At 41.2% G+C, this 17,769-nt stretch overlaps 1 protein-coding gene across 5 annotated transcripts in view; it reads right to left on the bottom strand.

The window, feature by feature from the left end:
* The window catches only part of LOC133489283 (interleukin-1 receptor accessory protein-like 1), a 232,364-nt gene that overhangs the window by 89,996 nt on the left and 124,599 nt on the right, over positions 1-17,769 (bottom strand). For all 5 annotated transcript variants that reach the window (XM_061798204.1, XM_061798214.1, XM_061798222.1 and 2 more), the window contains 2 exons: positions 10,228-10,414; positions 8,810-8,963 (listed from right to left, as the gene is read on the bottom strand). In XM_061798204.1, the coding sequence (XP_061654188.1) occupies positions 8,810-8,963; positions 10,228-10,414 (341 nt within the window). The remainder of the gene's footprint in view (positions 1-8,809; positions 8,964-10,227; positions 10,415-17,769) is intronic.

The following is a 17,769-nucleotide window of genomic DNA, read 5'->3' as shown; positions in this document are numbered from 1 at the left end:
AACAAAATACCTTTGAGGCAATCACTGCAATCAATATTTCTGTAACTCGCAATGATACTTTTGGCCCACTCCTCATGAGCAAACCGCTCCTGCTGTCTCAGGTTTGAAGGGTGCCTTCACCAAAATGTTTTGTTGAACTTCTTCCACATATGTTCCAATAGCATAAGCCATTCTTTTGTGTTTTTAGCTGTGTGTTTTGGGCCAATATCCTGTTAAAAGACCCATGACCTGCGACTGACACTGAGCTTTCTGACATTGGGCTGCACATTTCACTCCAAAATGCCACCCTGTACCAGATGCAGTAAAAAAACAAACAAAAAAAAACATATAACCAAGCCTCCTCCATGTTTAGTAGTAGCTTAAGTATTATTTTCAACTTTTGTGTCTGTAGGCAGAGCTGATATAACTTCAGTTCTGTTTCATCTGATAGAAGGACAGGGGCTTTGTGAATTGTCAAAATGTATTCAATTCATTTTTTAAAAACGTATAACACATTTGAAATGTCGACAGCAGGAGAAGCCGAATTAAACGTTAAAACAAAGACGTTTTACTTTTATTCCAGCTGATTACATAATGTAGTTTAAATTCCTGCAAATGATCACTTCATAAATCATCTCACTAAATCATCTCCTTTCTTGTTGTACCTTGGCCATGTTAATCCTCTCGTCAATTAAGACGAAATTCTGTTCCAACCTCCTTCATAGGCCAATGAATCAACAGGGACATGGGGGACTGACAGGTGAAGTGTAACCAAGATTACTATTAGGCCTTGAATAAGATAAAAGGAACATTAAACTAGAGCTTCGATTAAAATTATGAAATTTGATATCAATGCAAACTAAATCTCAGATATAAGAAGAAAACCTTCTCCCTTTAAACGGAGAGTGTGTTATTTCAAAGTGTTTGTGATGAAACAGGTGATATTCTGAATAAAAATAGCTGATTTCAAAGCGATTTCTTCTTTTCACACTATGCTCCACATTGACGAATCAGAATGTGGTATATTGACAATTTGAATTCGAAGGCCCTTCCTGGCATTCCACGCTACGCTTTGCATTGATGTATCAGAGCGCTGAAAAGTGATAACAACAGCCAATCAGGGTACACATTTGTGGCATTGTAGGAAGTAACAGCCGCATTTCATGCCTGTTTCGTGCCTACATGCTTTTTTTCATTGAAGTGCTTTAGCAAAAAAAAAAAAAAGAGAAACTTCATTCTACTCTATTAGGTGGTGGATTTGACATACCATAATTTCTCATGTATAATGCTCACCCATGTATAATACGCACCCCCAATGTTGACCTCAAAATTCTGGAAAACCCTTCTACCTATGTATAATGCATTTTTACAATGCATGATTTTGCTTCTACCCATATGATAAAAACATGAAGTATTTTCTGTATTTTGTTAGTTGTTTTTCAAATAATTATTCTGAAGTTGGTGGCACGGTTAGAGCGTCTGCCTCACAGTTCTGAGGACCGGGGTTCAATCCCCGGCCCCGCCTGTGTGGAGTTTGCATGTTCTCCCCGTGCCTGGGTGGGTTTTCTCCGGGCACTCCGGTTTCCTCTCACATCCCAAAAACATGCATGGTAGGTTAATTGACGACTCTAAATTGCCCGTAGGTGTGAACGTGAGTGTGAGTGGTTTGTTTGTATGTGCCCTGCGATTGGCTGGCAACCGGTTCAGGGTATACCCCGCCTCCTGCTCGATGATAGCTGGGATAGGCTCCAGCACCCCCGCAACCCTAGTGAGGAGAAGCGGCTCTGCAAATGGATGGGTGGGTGGATATTCTGAAGTTAAGCACTTTATTGGAACACGTAATATTTTTATTTTTTTTAACTTGCCCTTATTTTGAAATTCACAGCCCTACTTTTATTTAGTAAACTAGAAAACACACAGTTATGCTCATATGTTTGATTACCCAGGCAGAATTTGTAAGATGGGTACAATTCTTTCAAGAATACATGAAGGACCAGGCTAAACACATTTAATTTTATTTTAATGGGATTCTAATTAAACGGTTGGGAATTTCAGAAAAGCATTATCATTAAACAAAACATAACTATAAATAAATTAATGATGGTAGTTGTTCAGTCATCAATCATATTTAAAAATATAATATCTCACAAATTCTGCCAGGGTATGTAAACTTATGAGCGCAACTGTACATATATGCAGTCATACATAAACCTGTTATATTGGAATGAACGTGTACACGTTTCTCATAACCTCTAGGTGGCGGGGGCATTTGGGAATGAAAGTGTACAGCTTTGTCATAACCTCTAGATGGCGGCATACATTTATAAAATGTGAACGTTTTTTTTCCATTTTTCCTATACCTATGTATAATGCTCACTATTGACCTATGACAATTTTTTTGGGGAAAAATGCACATTATACACGAGAAATTACGGTAAATCATAATCTTTGGTTTATTTTTGTGTAGTTTGAAGGAGAAGCTATCAAAGCCTCTTTTCGCCCTTTTTTCCATGGATACTAATGTGCTCCCCGTTACCTGTTTTTGGTCAATGCTGGATTTGCCTAGTTTCTGGAGTGGATTTCCACTGCTGTCTGCTTCAACTACACTTAGGTGGTACAGAGGATAGTAGTGGTGGCGACTGGCGAGCCAACCCAACCATAAAATTCAAACTTATTACTTCAACCTGGGAACTAATCTATACTTGAATCTCAAAGAATTTAGTGTGGACTGAATACTCTAAATTGCCCTTAGGTGTGTATGTGAGTGCGAATGGTTGTTTGTTTGTAAGTGTCCTGCGATTGGCTGGCAACCAGTTCAGGGTGTACCCCGCTTCCTACTCGATGATAGCTGGGATAGGCTCCAGCACGCCCGCGACCCTAGTGAGGAGAAGCAGCTCAGAAAATGGATGGATGAATATTTGAGCGTTATTGCATTGCATTGTAAAGAAAAGAGACTCATTCACTTGTCATTGTGAATGTTATATTCAATTTAATTTCTTTGTTTTCCTTGGTAATAGATATAACACTGTTTTACTGTTGTTCAACTGGAGTTGATGGGATTTTTCAACTAGACTACCTTAAGGTTTAAGGTTGCTTACAGGCTGAAAAAACGTAACTTTCTGAAGAAGAAGCCATAAACAGGTACTGTTCGTTTTATTCATAAATACACAATAAAAATGTCAATTTCAGTGATAAATAGATATAATATATAAGTAAGTATAACAACACAGAGACAGTAAGCTCAATTCAGCAACTCTTAAGATTTGTGTTTAAAGGGTGCAATTACCTTTAAAAAGTATTTTGGGAACAGCTTTTAACGCTGCATTTTGGAGAAAATATGATAATATATGCAATTTGATTTTCTCTTTTAATTTTCAGTTTATTCATTCAAAAATGTCAATACTATACTTATCTGTTGGTGTCTGAGTTTTCCTTGCTTTTGCTGCTTCATGCTTATTTATTCCACCTCTTTTTCCTGTGAATCAAATCTAGCTTCAAAAACGCTGGTCCAAGAAATGGTTAATTCAAGAAAAAAGGACTACCCAGGTGATTACCCTAAGTTAATGGTGAGCTGGGTTACAGACATCTTGGGTTACAGAGATCTTTCACAAAACCAGGGTGTGACAGAGTTAATAATGTACCCAAGATCTATGATGTTTATGGGGGTTGGCAGGTAAAACAAACAAATAAATACATAAATACAAAAACTTGAAAAATACCCAGATGATGACAGCTTGTTTTCAATTTGTGCGACTGATTGTCCATTTGTCTGTAATAGTCTTGCAGGTCTCAGCTTTAAGGTAGATATAGCAAATGATGGCACAAAACAAGGAGGCAGATTAATTTGATGCAAAGCCAATGTATTTCCATGTCACCCTCTCACTTTTTGGTTATTTATATGGTCATACTACAAAGCATGCCTGACAGTCTGCTGGTTCAACATATAAAAGGCTGGTTAACAGCATCAGAAGAACAGCTCAGTAACTCCAGTTACAGTTGTTTTTTTTTTTTACCAACTAAAGTTGTTGATCCCCATATATTTAGTTCATCACCTCCCCTTTATCCTGCTTAATCAAAAAGATCAAACTGTGCACTTTACATAAAATGCATATAATTTGGAATTTCATTTCAAAAGAGAGCGTCACTTTACATCAACCAGGGAGGCGTTTGATTATCGTTCTATTGGCCTTCATTATAATTAAATGGAATCTGACCTTTCGTCCCATGGAGCTCCTTTGAGATAGCCCGCAAGCTGTTGATGGAGGGAAGTGAGAATGATTTGTTGGTGATTGGAATTATCAGTGGGAGGTTGATGATAACAGTGCATAAAGTTGTATACATACTTATTCTGGATGATTGAAAGGTCATGTCTGAGCAAAAATATTCTAGCAATCTTAAAAGTTCCACTTTCACAGTTTATCATTTCAATACTTCCTCTCCTCTCAAGTTTCCTTCTTGGCCTAAGTGGAAATATATGGTCGAAAATTGAATGGCAGTGCAACAAGAAAATGTTTTTTGACATTATCATCAAATCATATCAATCAAATCATCATCAAAGCATGTGGGTTGCACGGGGGTGTGACTGCCTCACAGTTCTGAGGACCCGGGTTCAAATCCTGCCTCACCTATGTGGAATTTGCATGTTCTACCTCCGCCTGCGAGGGTTTTCTCTGGGTAATCAAGTTTCCTCCCACATCCCAAAAACATGCATGGTAGGTAAAGTGAGGACTCTATAGTGCCCGGAGGTGTGAATGTGAGTGTGAATCATTGCTTGTCATTATGTCACCTGCGATCGGCTGATGACCAGTTTGGGTGTACCCAGCTGTGATAGGTGCTAGCACACCTGGGATAGGTGCTAGCACACCCGCGACCCTAGTGAGGATAAGCGGTATGGGAAATTAATGGATGGATGGATTAGCAGGCATGCTCAAAGTCCGGGCCCCGGGCCAAATCCGGCCAGTGTCCAAACTTCCTCCGGCCCGAAGCATCTCATCATAAAATCAATAATATGTTGCCTAATTTGCCAAGGGACTGTGGCTGTTTTCAAAGAATTCAATATTAAGAGGCACTACCAGACGAAACATGCTAACTACGACAAGCTAACGGCGAACGAACGTGCCGAAGAACTGAAGCAACTGGAAGCTGTTTTGATAGCGCACCAGTGTTTTTTTTCACAAGAGCCCGTGACTCAAATGCAAACTCTACAAACGTGAGCTACAAGGTGGCAATGCTGATTACCAAGCACTGCAAACCTTTTACTGAGGGTGAATTTATTAAAGACTGCGTGATGAAAATGGTGGAGAAAATGTGTCCTGAGAAAAAGCAAGAGTTTGCCAATGTCAGCCTGGGCACAGTGGCACAGAGGATTGAAGAAATTTCATCTGATATCAAGAGACAGTTAGAGGTAAAAGGAGTGGAGTTTGACTTTTTTTTCGTTAGCCTGCGACGAAAGCACAGATGCATCTGACACCGCTCAGTTACTGATTTTTTTTTAGAGGAGTGGACAATTAAATGAACATGAGTGAAGAGCTACTCGACCTTCAGAGCCTTAAGGACCAAACGAGAGGAATAGACTTGTTTGTTTCTGTTTGTTCCACCGTTGATGACATGAAACCACAATGGAATAAAATCACTGGGATTATTACAGACTGCGCACCTGCCATGGTTGGTGAGCAAAGTGGGCTATCAAGGCTAGTCTGCAAAAAAGTCAGCAAAGAAGGAGGCAAAGATATAAGCTCCATTGTATTATTCACCAACAAGTTCGATGTGCCAAACATCTGAAATATGATCACATCATGAAACCGGTGATAAAGGCTATTAATGATATTCACTCCAGAGCCCTGTGCCACCGCCAGTTTCAACAGTTTCTACTCGACATCCACGCTGAATATGGAGATGATGTGTATCACAATGACATAAGATGGCTCAGTCGGGGGTCTGTACTGCAGCGATTCTACTCCGTCAGAAAGGAAATCAGACAATTCTTGGCACAAAAGAGACAACTGATCCCGGAAATCTCTGATCCTGTTTGGCTGGCTGATTTTGGATTTTTAGTTGACATAACATGACATCTGAACGTGCTGAACACGAGCCTTCAGGGGCAAAATGCAGTGATAAGCCAGCTGTATTCCTTCATCAAAGCTTTTGGGACAAAGCTGCTACTTTTTCAAAGGCACCTGTCACAAATGCAGCCCAATACCACACATTTCCCATCACTGCAGGAAATGATGACCAGTTTTCCAGGAAACAATATCGGTGTGCAAATGAAGAGGTATGCAGAAAACATTTAATCTCTGGTTGTGGAGTGTTTCAACAGCGTATCAGGGCTTTTGCAGCTATTGAAAAGGAGATCACACTTTTTTCCGTGGATCCTAATGATGCTCCAGACCACCTGCAGCTGGAGCTCATTGAGCTGCAGTGTGACAAGGAGTGTCACAATCGCAAAGTTTTGAGTTATGGAATATTTCAAAGTGAACTGTCAACTTATTTTTTTCTCAACCTTTTTTTGCACTTGCTGCAGAAAAAGCTTAAAGCTGCTCTGGCCACGAGAAAATATGGAGGAAAAATGGCACAATACACCAACATCAAAACATTAACCCAACTGTGAAGGATGGTGGAGGGAGCATAATATAGGCGTGCTTTGCTTCCTCATGGCCTGGAGAGCTTGCTATCATCAATGGAAAAATTAATTTTCATCAAGATATTTTCCAGAAGAATCTGAGGCCATCTGTCCAACAGTTGAAACTCAAAAGAGGATGTGTGTTGCAACAGGACAATGATCCAAAACAGAAGCAAATCAACAACAGGATGGCTTCAGAAGAACAAAATAGGTGTTCAGGAGTGGCCCAGTTAAAAGTCCTGACCTCAAGCCGATTGCGATGCTGTGGCATGACCTCGAGAGCTATTCATACCAGACATCCAAGGAATCTTGCTGAACTGCAGCAGTTTTGTAAAAAGGAATGGTCCAAAATTCATCCTGATCATTGTGCACGTCTGATCTGCAACTACAGGAAATGTTTGGTTGAGGTTATTACTGCCAAAGGAGGGTCAATCAGTTATTAAATCCAAGGGTTGATGATAACAGTGCATAAAGTTGTATACATACTTATTCTGGATGATTGAAAGGTCATGTCTGAGCAAAAATATTCTAGCAATCTTAAAAGTACCACTTTCACAGTTTATCATTTCAATACTTCCTCTCCTCTCAAGTTTCCTTCTTGTCCTAAGTGGAAATATATGGTCGAAAATTGAATGGCAGTGCAACAAGAAATTTTTTTTTCACATTATCATCAAATCAAATCAATCAAATCATCATCAAAGCATGTGGGTTGCACAGGGGTGTGACTGGTTAGCACATCTGCCTCACAGTTCTGAGGATCCGGGTTCAAATCCTGCCTCACCTATGTGGAGTTTGCATGTTCTACCTGCGCCTGTGAGGGTTTTCTCTGAGTACTCAAGTTTCCTCCCACATCCCAAAAACATCCATGGTAGGAAAAGTGAGGACTCTAAATTGCCCGTAGGTGTGAATGTGAGTGCGAATGCTTGTTTGTTTCTATGTGCCCTGCGATTGGCTGGCGACCGGTTCAGAGTGTACCCCGCCTCCCTCCCGAAGATAGTTGGGATAGGCTCCTGCAGCCCGCGACCCTAGTGAGGATAAGCGGTGAAGAAAAAGAATGGATGGACTTATGCAAAAATATAAGAAATTCCAAAGGACTCACATACTTTTCCCTCCCGCTGTCATTAGCAGCACAATATAATCATTCATTACCATGGAAGTATCAGTGAAAGGTTGTAACGCCCATTGCCACTTAAGTTGCCACTGAATGACATGTATGAACAAAAGTATCAAATACAGTACAAGTACTTAATATGTCCCAAGGATCAATTTCAAATCAGGCTTGTCAAATAATCCACACACACAAATGGAGTCAATTTTGACACAGTGCATTTCTCTTTGATCATTCACACTCTGAATGTTTCAAGTTTCAATCAATCTGTCTTACCTCTGGTTTCTAAATGTCTCAAAAGTAGATACGTATTGACATTACCTGTATGTTTAGCATAATAAGTGATTTAAGACTTTGCTTTGTCCTTACTGCAGTCTGCCTTTGCCACTTTACAAGGACTGTACAGTTCAATTGGATTGCAGTTAATCGCCAACACGTATTCCAACTTCGCAGCCATAACGTGTGCCAGGGAACTGACGGTTGCCACTGATCCATCCGAAACCCCCTAACCCGTTTGTTTGGCCCGCGTCAGGGTAAATTCAGCCGGATCATCACAGGAAATGAGTTGCTGTTGTCACAACACATAACAAGCCTTTACATGCAAATGAATACCATCTGCACTTTTTTCCCCCCACGAGCAGCTGTTCAATCAATACATTTGTCCAGGTACTATGTTAACTTCAGATGATTCATCCAGCTAACAGCTTGATAGAAAAAAATGAAAGAAATCATATCTGACAATAAACCACTAAAGTGGACACAATTTTCTACCAATTATGGCAATATCAGAACTATACGTGTATTCTCATTTTTGTAAATCTTGCATGCTATCACTCTGGTCAACAACAAGTAGCGATTCCTCTATATTAAGAGTAAAAAAACAAATTGGATAGTAGTGTTTAAATTCCTCTGGGTCAATCAGTCTGTGAGCCATTGGCCACATTAATTTTAACATTTTTTTAGCTGAAACTTCTACGACAGAACCATTGCTAAATATTATTTTTGAGAAATACTTTTGAAATGTTCTGATGCAGAAGGCCTCTGCAATTCCTTTTAAGTAACCACCCGAATACAAATGACTCTGACTTTGAATTTCTCCTTACCTGTGACAGATAGTTCCGTAGTTCTCCGCACCACAAAGTTTCCAAACTGTAATTCACAGGTGTAATTCCCAATGTCGTCTTCCCGAACTTCCTTGATGGAGAGGGTGTCCCTTCTACTCTCGATTGTCTGTCTCCATTGCTTTGGCATGCACTCCTATGTTTTAAGCAGAGGAAAGATAATGGTGCTAAAAAGTTACAAATACATACTGAATTATTCACTTAATATACTTTCACACACAAAAAAGTACATTTAGTCACTGCTCAGCTCTCTACAATTCTGGGCCAATGAACCACCCGAAGCAAAAGAAAATTTGGGGCACTCTGGGCTTTGGCTTTGGACTGTGGACCAAAAAAAGAGCAAGAGCCAATAACTGCAGGCAAAGGGAAGCTGAACAAGTGATTTGCTGCCCAATGAAGCTCATTTGTTCAAAACTGTATAGCAAAAGGTGTGGGGACATCTGGCCAGTCCACCTACATGAATTAAAAATACTTAAATAGCTTCCTCTCCTCTGGGAAGACTTTGGTTTAAGACGACGAGATTTGTCTGTGGGAATTTTTATTTTCCATTCATCCACAACAAGGTGTGGTCAGAGGTCACCGATGGTGCCCTACAATCTATGTTTTGTTCATTCAAAAGATGTTTGAATGTCAGGGTTATTCTTCACCATACTCAGATAATAAGGCATCTTTGTCAAGCAGGAACAGAAAAGGGCCATCCCAAAACTGTTCCCACAAAGTTGGAAGTAAAGAATTAAGTACTGAATGGGACATAATATGGAAAGTTGACTGTTTTAATTGTTATGTACCAAACCATCAAGTGTGAAATTACATCAAGGAAATCTTTTGTGAGCTAGCCATTCAAAATTTTGCCAGATTTCAATGTATCAGTGGGGCTGTTTTTCACAATACTGCCCCTACACCAAGTTTTTCTATGATGATTTGTCAGCTTGGCAGGGTGAAGAGCCACCACTTTCAAGTGACTGTCAGATTACACTAAAACACTGTCAAAGCCAAAAGGTCAGCAAAGCTAACATTGGGTTTTGCTCGATTTAGTAGTTCTAGCCAATGACAATATCAACCTGAACATCTAAATTGCCCTGGGGGCAGGGGTGTTTAAGGTCTTACTTGGATCAGCTCACTCTACAGGGGGTGGGGTGAGCAGTGGCTCATTTGCATGGGACAGGACTGTCCCCTGTCAACCCTGGTGATAAATGTGAATGTTAAATTTGTTAAATTCCAATTCTAATGGGTTAATTTATAAATTTTGCGGCAGGGGTTTTGTTTCAAAACTTCCGTCTATATCATGTATTTCGAAGAGGCCTGTGTGTTATTGTATGTATAGATGAGAAGCTTTGAAATTATTTCAAAATTAAAGGTTTTAGACATCATTGCCCACAAAGATAAAGACTTTATTCTACCTTGTACCAGACAATCTGGGGTTCCACTCCTGGCTGGATGTAATCTTCGATGACTGTGCAGGTGATATCCTTGCTTTTGCTCAGTTCTGCTTTCTCAAAGAACCTCATCTTGGAGTTGTAACAGAGGCCTGTGTCATTTTCTGCCACCGTGAGAGACATGGACACCTTCATGCAGTAGGTGGAGTTTCTGAAAAAATGAATAATAGCAAATTATTAATCCAGTACACATGTTTGTGGTGGTGGTTTGTGGCAAAGTTATTATTTGAATTAACTTGTGTAATCCCAATTTGTGTTTATCCCAATTTGTTGCTGTGATTACATTGATGCACAGACGGTAATACTTTGCTAGCTTGAATATTGATGAGTCTTGCTTTTCTGTTTTAAGCAGGGATTGTTTGAGGTAAAAAAAATAATAATGTGCTGCAGTTAATGCCAGCTGCATCACATCTATTAAGATTTTACTGTATATGGTGGACTTGCGTTATATTGTAAATCAACTTCTACATTGTAGAAATTGATTCATAACTTAAGTGCATTCCAATTTAAAGGTACCATATGGACTAAGTATAAAAGTGTCAATTTCATTTATTAAAAAAAACACCTTGGTTTTGTCATACAAGTGTCCACAAAAGGCCCCTCTGACAGCGACTTATGCTTGACCCAGTTTTGTATCTGCTTTGTCCTTATTTGGCTAAGACCACCCCCTTTCCTCTGATTAGTTGCCTCCATGTAGAAAACCCACTTGTATGAGCATACGTTTGTTATATTGACAGCACTGGCTTGGGAGCGGAGACATAGATAAGCTCGAGAAATTTGAATGACCTGATTTCAGGCCTCTCTGCAGAAAAACCTCTAGAACACAGGCATGCATGGACGATTTGAATTCATATCTCACATGTTTACTGAAGCACCATAGAAACAATATTACATCCAAAATACTACAAAAAGATGGTTTGGCAAAATACGGGACCTTTAAAAGCTTACTTTCAATTTTGAAATTAATGTGAATGTAAAAATTCTGATCTACGACCCCAATTCCAGTGAAGTTGGGACGTTGTCCATCCATACATCCATTTTCTGAGCCGCTTCTCCTCACGAGGGTCGCGGGCGTGCTGGAGCCTATCCCAGCTATCATCGGGCAGGAGGCGGGGTAAACCCTGAACTGGTTGCCAGCCAATCGCAGGGCACATATAAACAAACAACCATTTGCACTCACGTTTCACACCTACGGGCAATTTAGAGTCGTCAATTAACCTACCATGCATGTTTTTGGGATGTGGGAGGAAACCGGAGTGCCCGGAGCAAACCCACGCAGGCACGGGGAGAACATGCAAACTCCACACAGGCAGGGCCAGGGATTGAACCCCGCTCCTCAGAACTCTGAGGCAGACGCTCTAACCAGTCGTCCACCGTGCCGCCAAGTTGGGACGTTGTGTTAAACATAAATAAAAACAGAATACAATGATTTCCAAATGTTAATTGAATACACTACAATGACAAGATATTTAATGTAAAAAACATTGTTTTTAGCAAATAATCATTAACTTAGAATTTTATGGCTGCAACACGTTCCAAAAAAGCTGAGTCAGATGGCAAAAAAGTTGAGGAATGCTCATCAAACACCTGTTTGGAACATCCCACAGGTGAACAGGCTAATTGGGAACAGGTGGGTGACATGATTGGGTATAAAAGGAGCTTCCCTGAATTGCTCAGTCATTCACAAGCAAAGATGGGGCGAGGTTCACCTCTTTGTGAAAAAGTGTGTGAGAAAATAGTCGAACAGTTTAAGGAAAATGTTCCTTTTTCATGGACGCCCCTGCTTATTTCAGCAAGACAATGCCAAACCACATTCTGCATGTGTTACAACAGCGTGGCTTCGTAGTAAAAGAGTGCGGGTACTAGACTAGCCTGCCTGCAGTCCAGACCTGTCTTCCATTGAAAATGTGTGGCGCATTATGAAGCATAAAATACGACAACGGAGACCCCGGACTGTTGAACAGCTGAAGCTGTACATCAAGCAAGAATTGGAAAGACTTGCACCTACAAAGCTTCAACAATTAGTGTCCTCACTTCTCAAATGTTTATTAAATGTTGTTAAAAGAAAAGGTGATGTAACACAGTGGTAAACATGACCCTGTCCCAGCTTTTATGGAAGGTGTTGCTGCCATGAAATTCTAAGTTCATGATTATTTGCTAAAAACAATAACGTTCATCAGTTTGAACATTAAATATATTTTCTTTGTCCATCCATCCATCCATTTTCTGAGCCGCTTCTCCTCACTAGGGTCGCGGGAGTGCTGGAGCCTATCCCAGCTGTCATCGGGCAGGAGGCGGGGTACACCCTGAACTGGTTGCCAGCCAATCACAGGGCACATAGGAACAAACAACCATTCGCACTCACAGTCATGCCTTCGGGCAATTTAGAGTCTCCAATTCATGCATGTTTTTGGGATGTGGGAGGAAACCAGAGTGCCCGGAGAAAACCCACGCAGGCACGGGGAGAACATGCAAACTCTACACAGGCGGGGCCGGGGATTGAACCCGGGTCCTCAGAACTGTGAGGCTGACGCTCTAACCAGTCGGCCACCGTGCCGCTATTTTCTTTGTAGTGTATTCAATTAAATATAGGTTGAACATGATTTGCAAATTCTGTTTTTATTTATGTTTAACGCAACGTCCCAACTTCCTTGGAATTGGGGTTGTAGTTTTACTGCTCTTGTATGCATGTAGCAATGCGATCGAACTACGATTTTGTGTCATTATCTAGAAAGATGCAAGAAATTTTCAGGAATCTTAGGATGGCGAGGACTGCATCTCCTGCTTGAGTAACTATGAATGTAAAAATCAATAAACACACCGGTTTAGGAGGGGCACAATGACAAATGAGAATCCATTTATCAATGGATCAGTCAGAGAAACTCTTTGCCTAAACCCGTTAATAAGACATAAAGCAAGCTGAGTTGCAGCAAATCTCTCATGGTTAAAAGACAAAAAAATGACAGTGTTTAGTAAAATCTCATTGCTAAATTCTCAAAGCTCATCGCACAAATTAAGCTGAACCAACAAACAATTACAAACATGGTAAATCCTTACATAATTGTGTGGCATTAGCAGCCTGGCGGATTAACATACGCACTGGTCTACAGTGACGGCAAACAATCTTCCTACTAGCCAGTGCTGAACACTTACAGTAATTGTGCTTTTGCATGGTGGACAGATGCAAAGGTAACATGATATGGAGATTGTCACGCATAACTTTTAGCAGATGGACTACTGAACGAATAGCATCCCATGGGTCCACTCGCTTCCCTGTTGTATGGGGAGGGGGCGGTTCGGTGGGGGGCAGGATGTGTCATCTGCTCTGCATGAATAAACAAAGGAGCAGGCCAACACTTTGTCCTCCAATGTCTTTCCAACATTCCCCATCCATCTTGGTGCCTTTTGAGCCAGGTGATCTTTGGACGTGTCACTCAGTGTCATGATCTGGAAGCCAATTCAGAGAAGGGAATGCCAAGCTCACCTGCATCCTGTGCTCTTGGAGGCCTACAGTATGTGGCAAATGCTGCAGATGTGATGATAAAAAGCTAGATAATACCGTGACATTATCCGTCAAATGTGCCACACTAAAGGGGATATCCAATGTCAAGGCAATGTTAGATTACATCCTGCATACGTCAAACGTGAGAGGTGCCAGGTTAATGGTGACTGTCTAGGGCAGATGGAGGACTTGGAATGCACTATTCTGCAAGTCCAGTAAAAGTACACTAAACGGTGATGTATGGATGCACAATACAAGCAGGGTTGACATTGGTTTTAAGACTTTGAAAACACAATATTTAAAACAAAAAAAATGCCCTTCTGGGGTACTGATAGAAAGTACTGGCTGCGCGCTTGCACAACACTTTGCATACGCACCTTTGTTTGCCACGTTCCATTAAAGATACACACCCAGCTCTTCTCACAAACGTATAGTTGCACATTATGTACACATGTACATACTGTATATTACACTTTGTCACACATAACAACACTCGCGCAATATATCCCCAGAGAACTAGGTGAAGCTAGGATTGGTCCACGACTGCATGACATTACGGCAGGAAGCAGAGTCTCCACTATAAAGGACTACAGCCGCAGTCACTTAGGGCCTTTCACCTGGAGCTGTCCGAGCTGCGCGTGGAAAATCTCAGCGCTGAACCTTCACCAACCTTATAGCTTGACTGTGTATTTTTGGTTCAAATAAATTGTTAAACTTTTCATCCGGCCTGATCATTTAATAATCACCTCGACTAGAATAAAAGAACTGGGTCTAAGAGGTCAACACATCCGCGAGGCTAAACCTGGGCTGCGGGCTTCTTTCAAAAACCTCTGACAGTACTTTATCCCACTCTAACGCTCACAAGTCCGTTCACTTGTGCGGAAGCTATCCTATAACCGCAAGTCTTTTACCAATGGAAGTCAGTGAGCTAGAACCAATCAGAAACCGAGAGCAGCGGTTGAGGGAGGAAGTCATTTAAGGGCGCACAACTGGTTGTGGCAATGTCTGATTAAGACTCAATTTGGCGTGTGAACTCCACATTCTTTTAATATTATCCAAAATCCCTCAAAATATTTAATTTCTTGCACACCATTGGTTAGGCCACAGCATGTTATCAGCGGCCTCTAATCTTGAGGATTCTGAATCAGTCAAATTATTATATACAGTATTGCTCAGTTATGTCAATTATATAGTGATGTTTTTCGAGCAAACTTCAAGCCATACAAATTCTGGTTAAGCTTCCGTTATTGCTGATATTAAATAAAAGGCACCAGAATGTTTTGATACCCTTAGACAATACCTGGCACCTGTGGGGATATAACGAAGTCACTTTACTGAATCCCTTCATCTCAATAACACGCCTAGGTGGGAAAGTAATTGATGAAATTATTACCAAGTACAAATCCAGCGCATCCTTTCTCCTCACATAACACTGGCAAAATCTGGAAGTTAATGAACGCAGTCATGAATGGAGAGGTCAGTTAGCTTATAAGGATCATGTGGAAATGGATTTGACTGGATAGGCAGGGAAAGGTCAAGATCAAAAGGTGGCCTAAGCATAATATAAACCAAAACTAAAATAGCTCCAAGCTTGACACAAGGATGAGAAAAGTAATCGAGGGCACGGATCATATGACACTTAAAATCAAAATGACTTCCTCCCCAATTCTCCAAAACCTCCTCTGTTCACATACAACTCAGATTATCACATACAGCTGGCCCACCTTTCTGTAATCAGTGTTCCATGCTTACATGATTTTACATCTCACCAAAGCGATGGCTGTGGTGCTGCTCATAACTCATCTGTCATCGCAAACATGAAGTTTGATTAATCAGCCTGGATCTCCCGAAAGGGATCAAGAGATAACTACAATTAGTGCCAGTGTAGTGCAGCACTTGTCCGCTATCTTGCTTGCTTCCTTGTTTTGGCATCCACCAAGGGCAGGTTACGGTGTCTGGGAAGTGCAAAATAATATAACATATTTTGAGACACTTTTACTTTTCAGAAAATAAATGAACAAAAGTTTAAACAAATGTACATTTCAGAAACAAATTCACAAAACACGTAACAAATTTATATTTCAGAAAACAAATGAACAAAAACCTTTACATTTCAGAAAACAAATTAACAAAACACTGCAATTGGCTGTCAACCAGTTCAGGGTGTACCCTGCCTCCTGCCCGATGATAGCTGGGATAGGCTCCAGCACGCCCGCGACCCTTGTGAGGATAAGCGGCTCAGAAAATGGATGGATGGATGGAAAACCCCCCCTGCTGGAGCCTATCCCAGCTGTCATCGGGCAGGAGGCGGGGTACACCCTGAACTGGTTGCCAGCCAATCGCTGGGCACATAGAAACAAACAACCATTCGCACTCACAGTCATGCCTACGGGCAATTTAGAGTCTCCAATTAATGCATGTTTTTGGGATGTGGGAGGAAACCGGAGGGCCCGGAGAAAACCCACGCAGGCACGGGGAGAACATGCAAACTCCACACAGGCAGGGGCGGGGATTGAACCCGGGTCCTCAGAACTGTGAGGCTGACGCTCTAACCAGTCGTCCACCGTGCCGCCTGGATGGAAAACACGAAACAAATTAACAAAATCCAAACTGTATTACAAGTGACACAAACGGGACAAAAGGGAACGTACCATATCACAGATTATTCGGACTCCCACATAGTTTCTAGGCAGGACAGGTTCGTACATCGCTGGAAGTGTATTCTACACAGATGTAACGAGATGACCATCCCAAACGTATCACATTTGTACAACATAAAAAAAAACAAAGTTTGTTATGGTTAGGTTTAGGGCTAGGGTGGGGGTTTCAGACAGTTTAGGATGGGTTAAGGTTAGGATCAGGGTGGGCTAGGGTTAGTGGGAAATTCCGCTACGCTAAAGTCACATCTTTTCTCGTCTGGAAGCAGTAGGGGGTGTTCTACAGGGATACAATAGCCGATCATAGTGCAACAGCGATTGTCCTGGAGCCAATAATATTGGAGCAGGGCGTGTACCTGCCTAAAATCTGTGTGGGATTCCTAAAACATGTTATTAGGATTCCCACGCACTTTCCTGGCTCCAGGACACGTGCCACTGCACTATTATTGGCTGCTGTATCCCAGTAGAACACACCCTGTTGCTTCCAGACTGTAAAATAAGTACTGTATGTGAGCGACTAAACGATTCTTATCTGCAGTATATAGACGCCCTGAACAGCGAAGCTCTATAGGCGTTTGATGCTGTATATACATTATATTGTACTTCATCACGTTTTATTATTATTTAAACCATAAAAAGATAGATTAGTAGTTAAGGAAGATGCAGGTTGCTAAAGAGAAAGGATGTTGGCAAGAATTAAAGCGAAAGTGTGGATATTTGATAGGAAGCTCATTAATTTGAAAGTACATTCTGGTCACAAACTTAGCCTTTTCATCTACAGGCACATTATACATGATGAATATAGTTGAGTGTTGATTAAAAGAACATGTAATGCTTTATATACTATTTATATGCCTTGAGCCAAGGCGACGCGGTGACACGGCTCGCAAACCCGGAAATGCATTTTCACCATGAGGGGAAGCATCTTGCATTTTGATTGAATGTAAACTGCGACGTAAAGACGTCGTGTAACGGCGAGTAAAAGTTCACGGCAAAACCTGTGGTCGACCAATTAGCCACTCATGGAGACAGTTGCCAAACCACGCACACTGCGCCATAGTTCAGTCAAGTTCGGCAACGTCACTTGGTGTGTGGCAGCCTTAACCCTAACCCACCATTAATCCTAACCTTAACCCATCCTAAACTGCCTTAACCCCAACCCTAGTCCTAAACCTAACCATAACAAACTCCTTTGTTTTTTAATTTTGTACAAATGTGACACATATTTGGGATGGTCATATTGTTATAACTGCGTAGCCTACCCTCCCTGCGATGCAGGAGCCAATCATGTTGAAGGGGCACGTCTTGCCAAGAAACGGTTTGGGATTCCTAATAACATGCCAATCT

The sequence above is a fragment of the Phyllopteryx taeniolatus genome, chromosome 1 (assembly GCF_024500385.1).
Source record: "Phyllopteryx taeniolatus isolate TA_2022b chromosome 1, UOR_Ptae_1.2, whole genome shotgun sequence".
NCBI lineage: Eukaryota > Metazoa > Chordata > Actinopteri > Syngnathiformes > Syngnathidae > Phyllopteryx > Phyllopteryx taeniolatus.
This window is presented reverse-complemented; position numbering and strand designations above follow the sequence as displayed.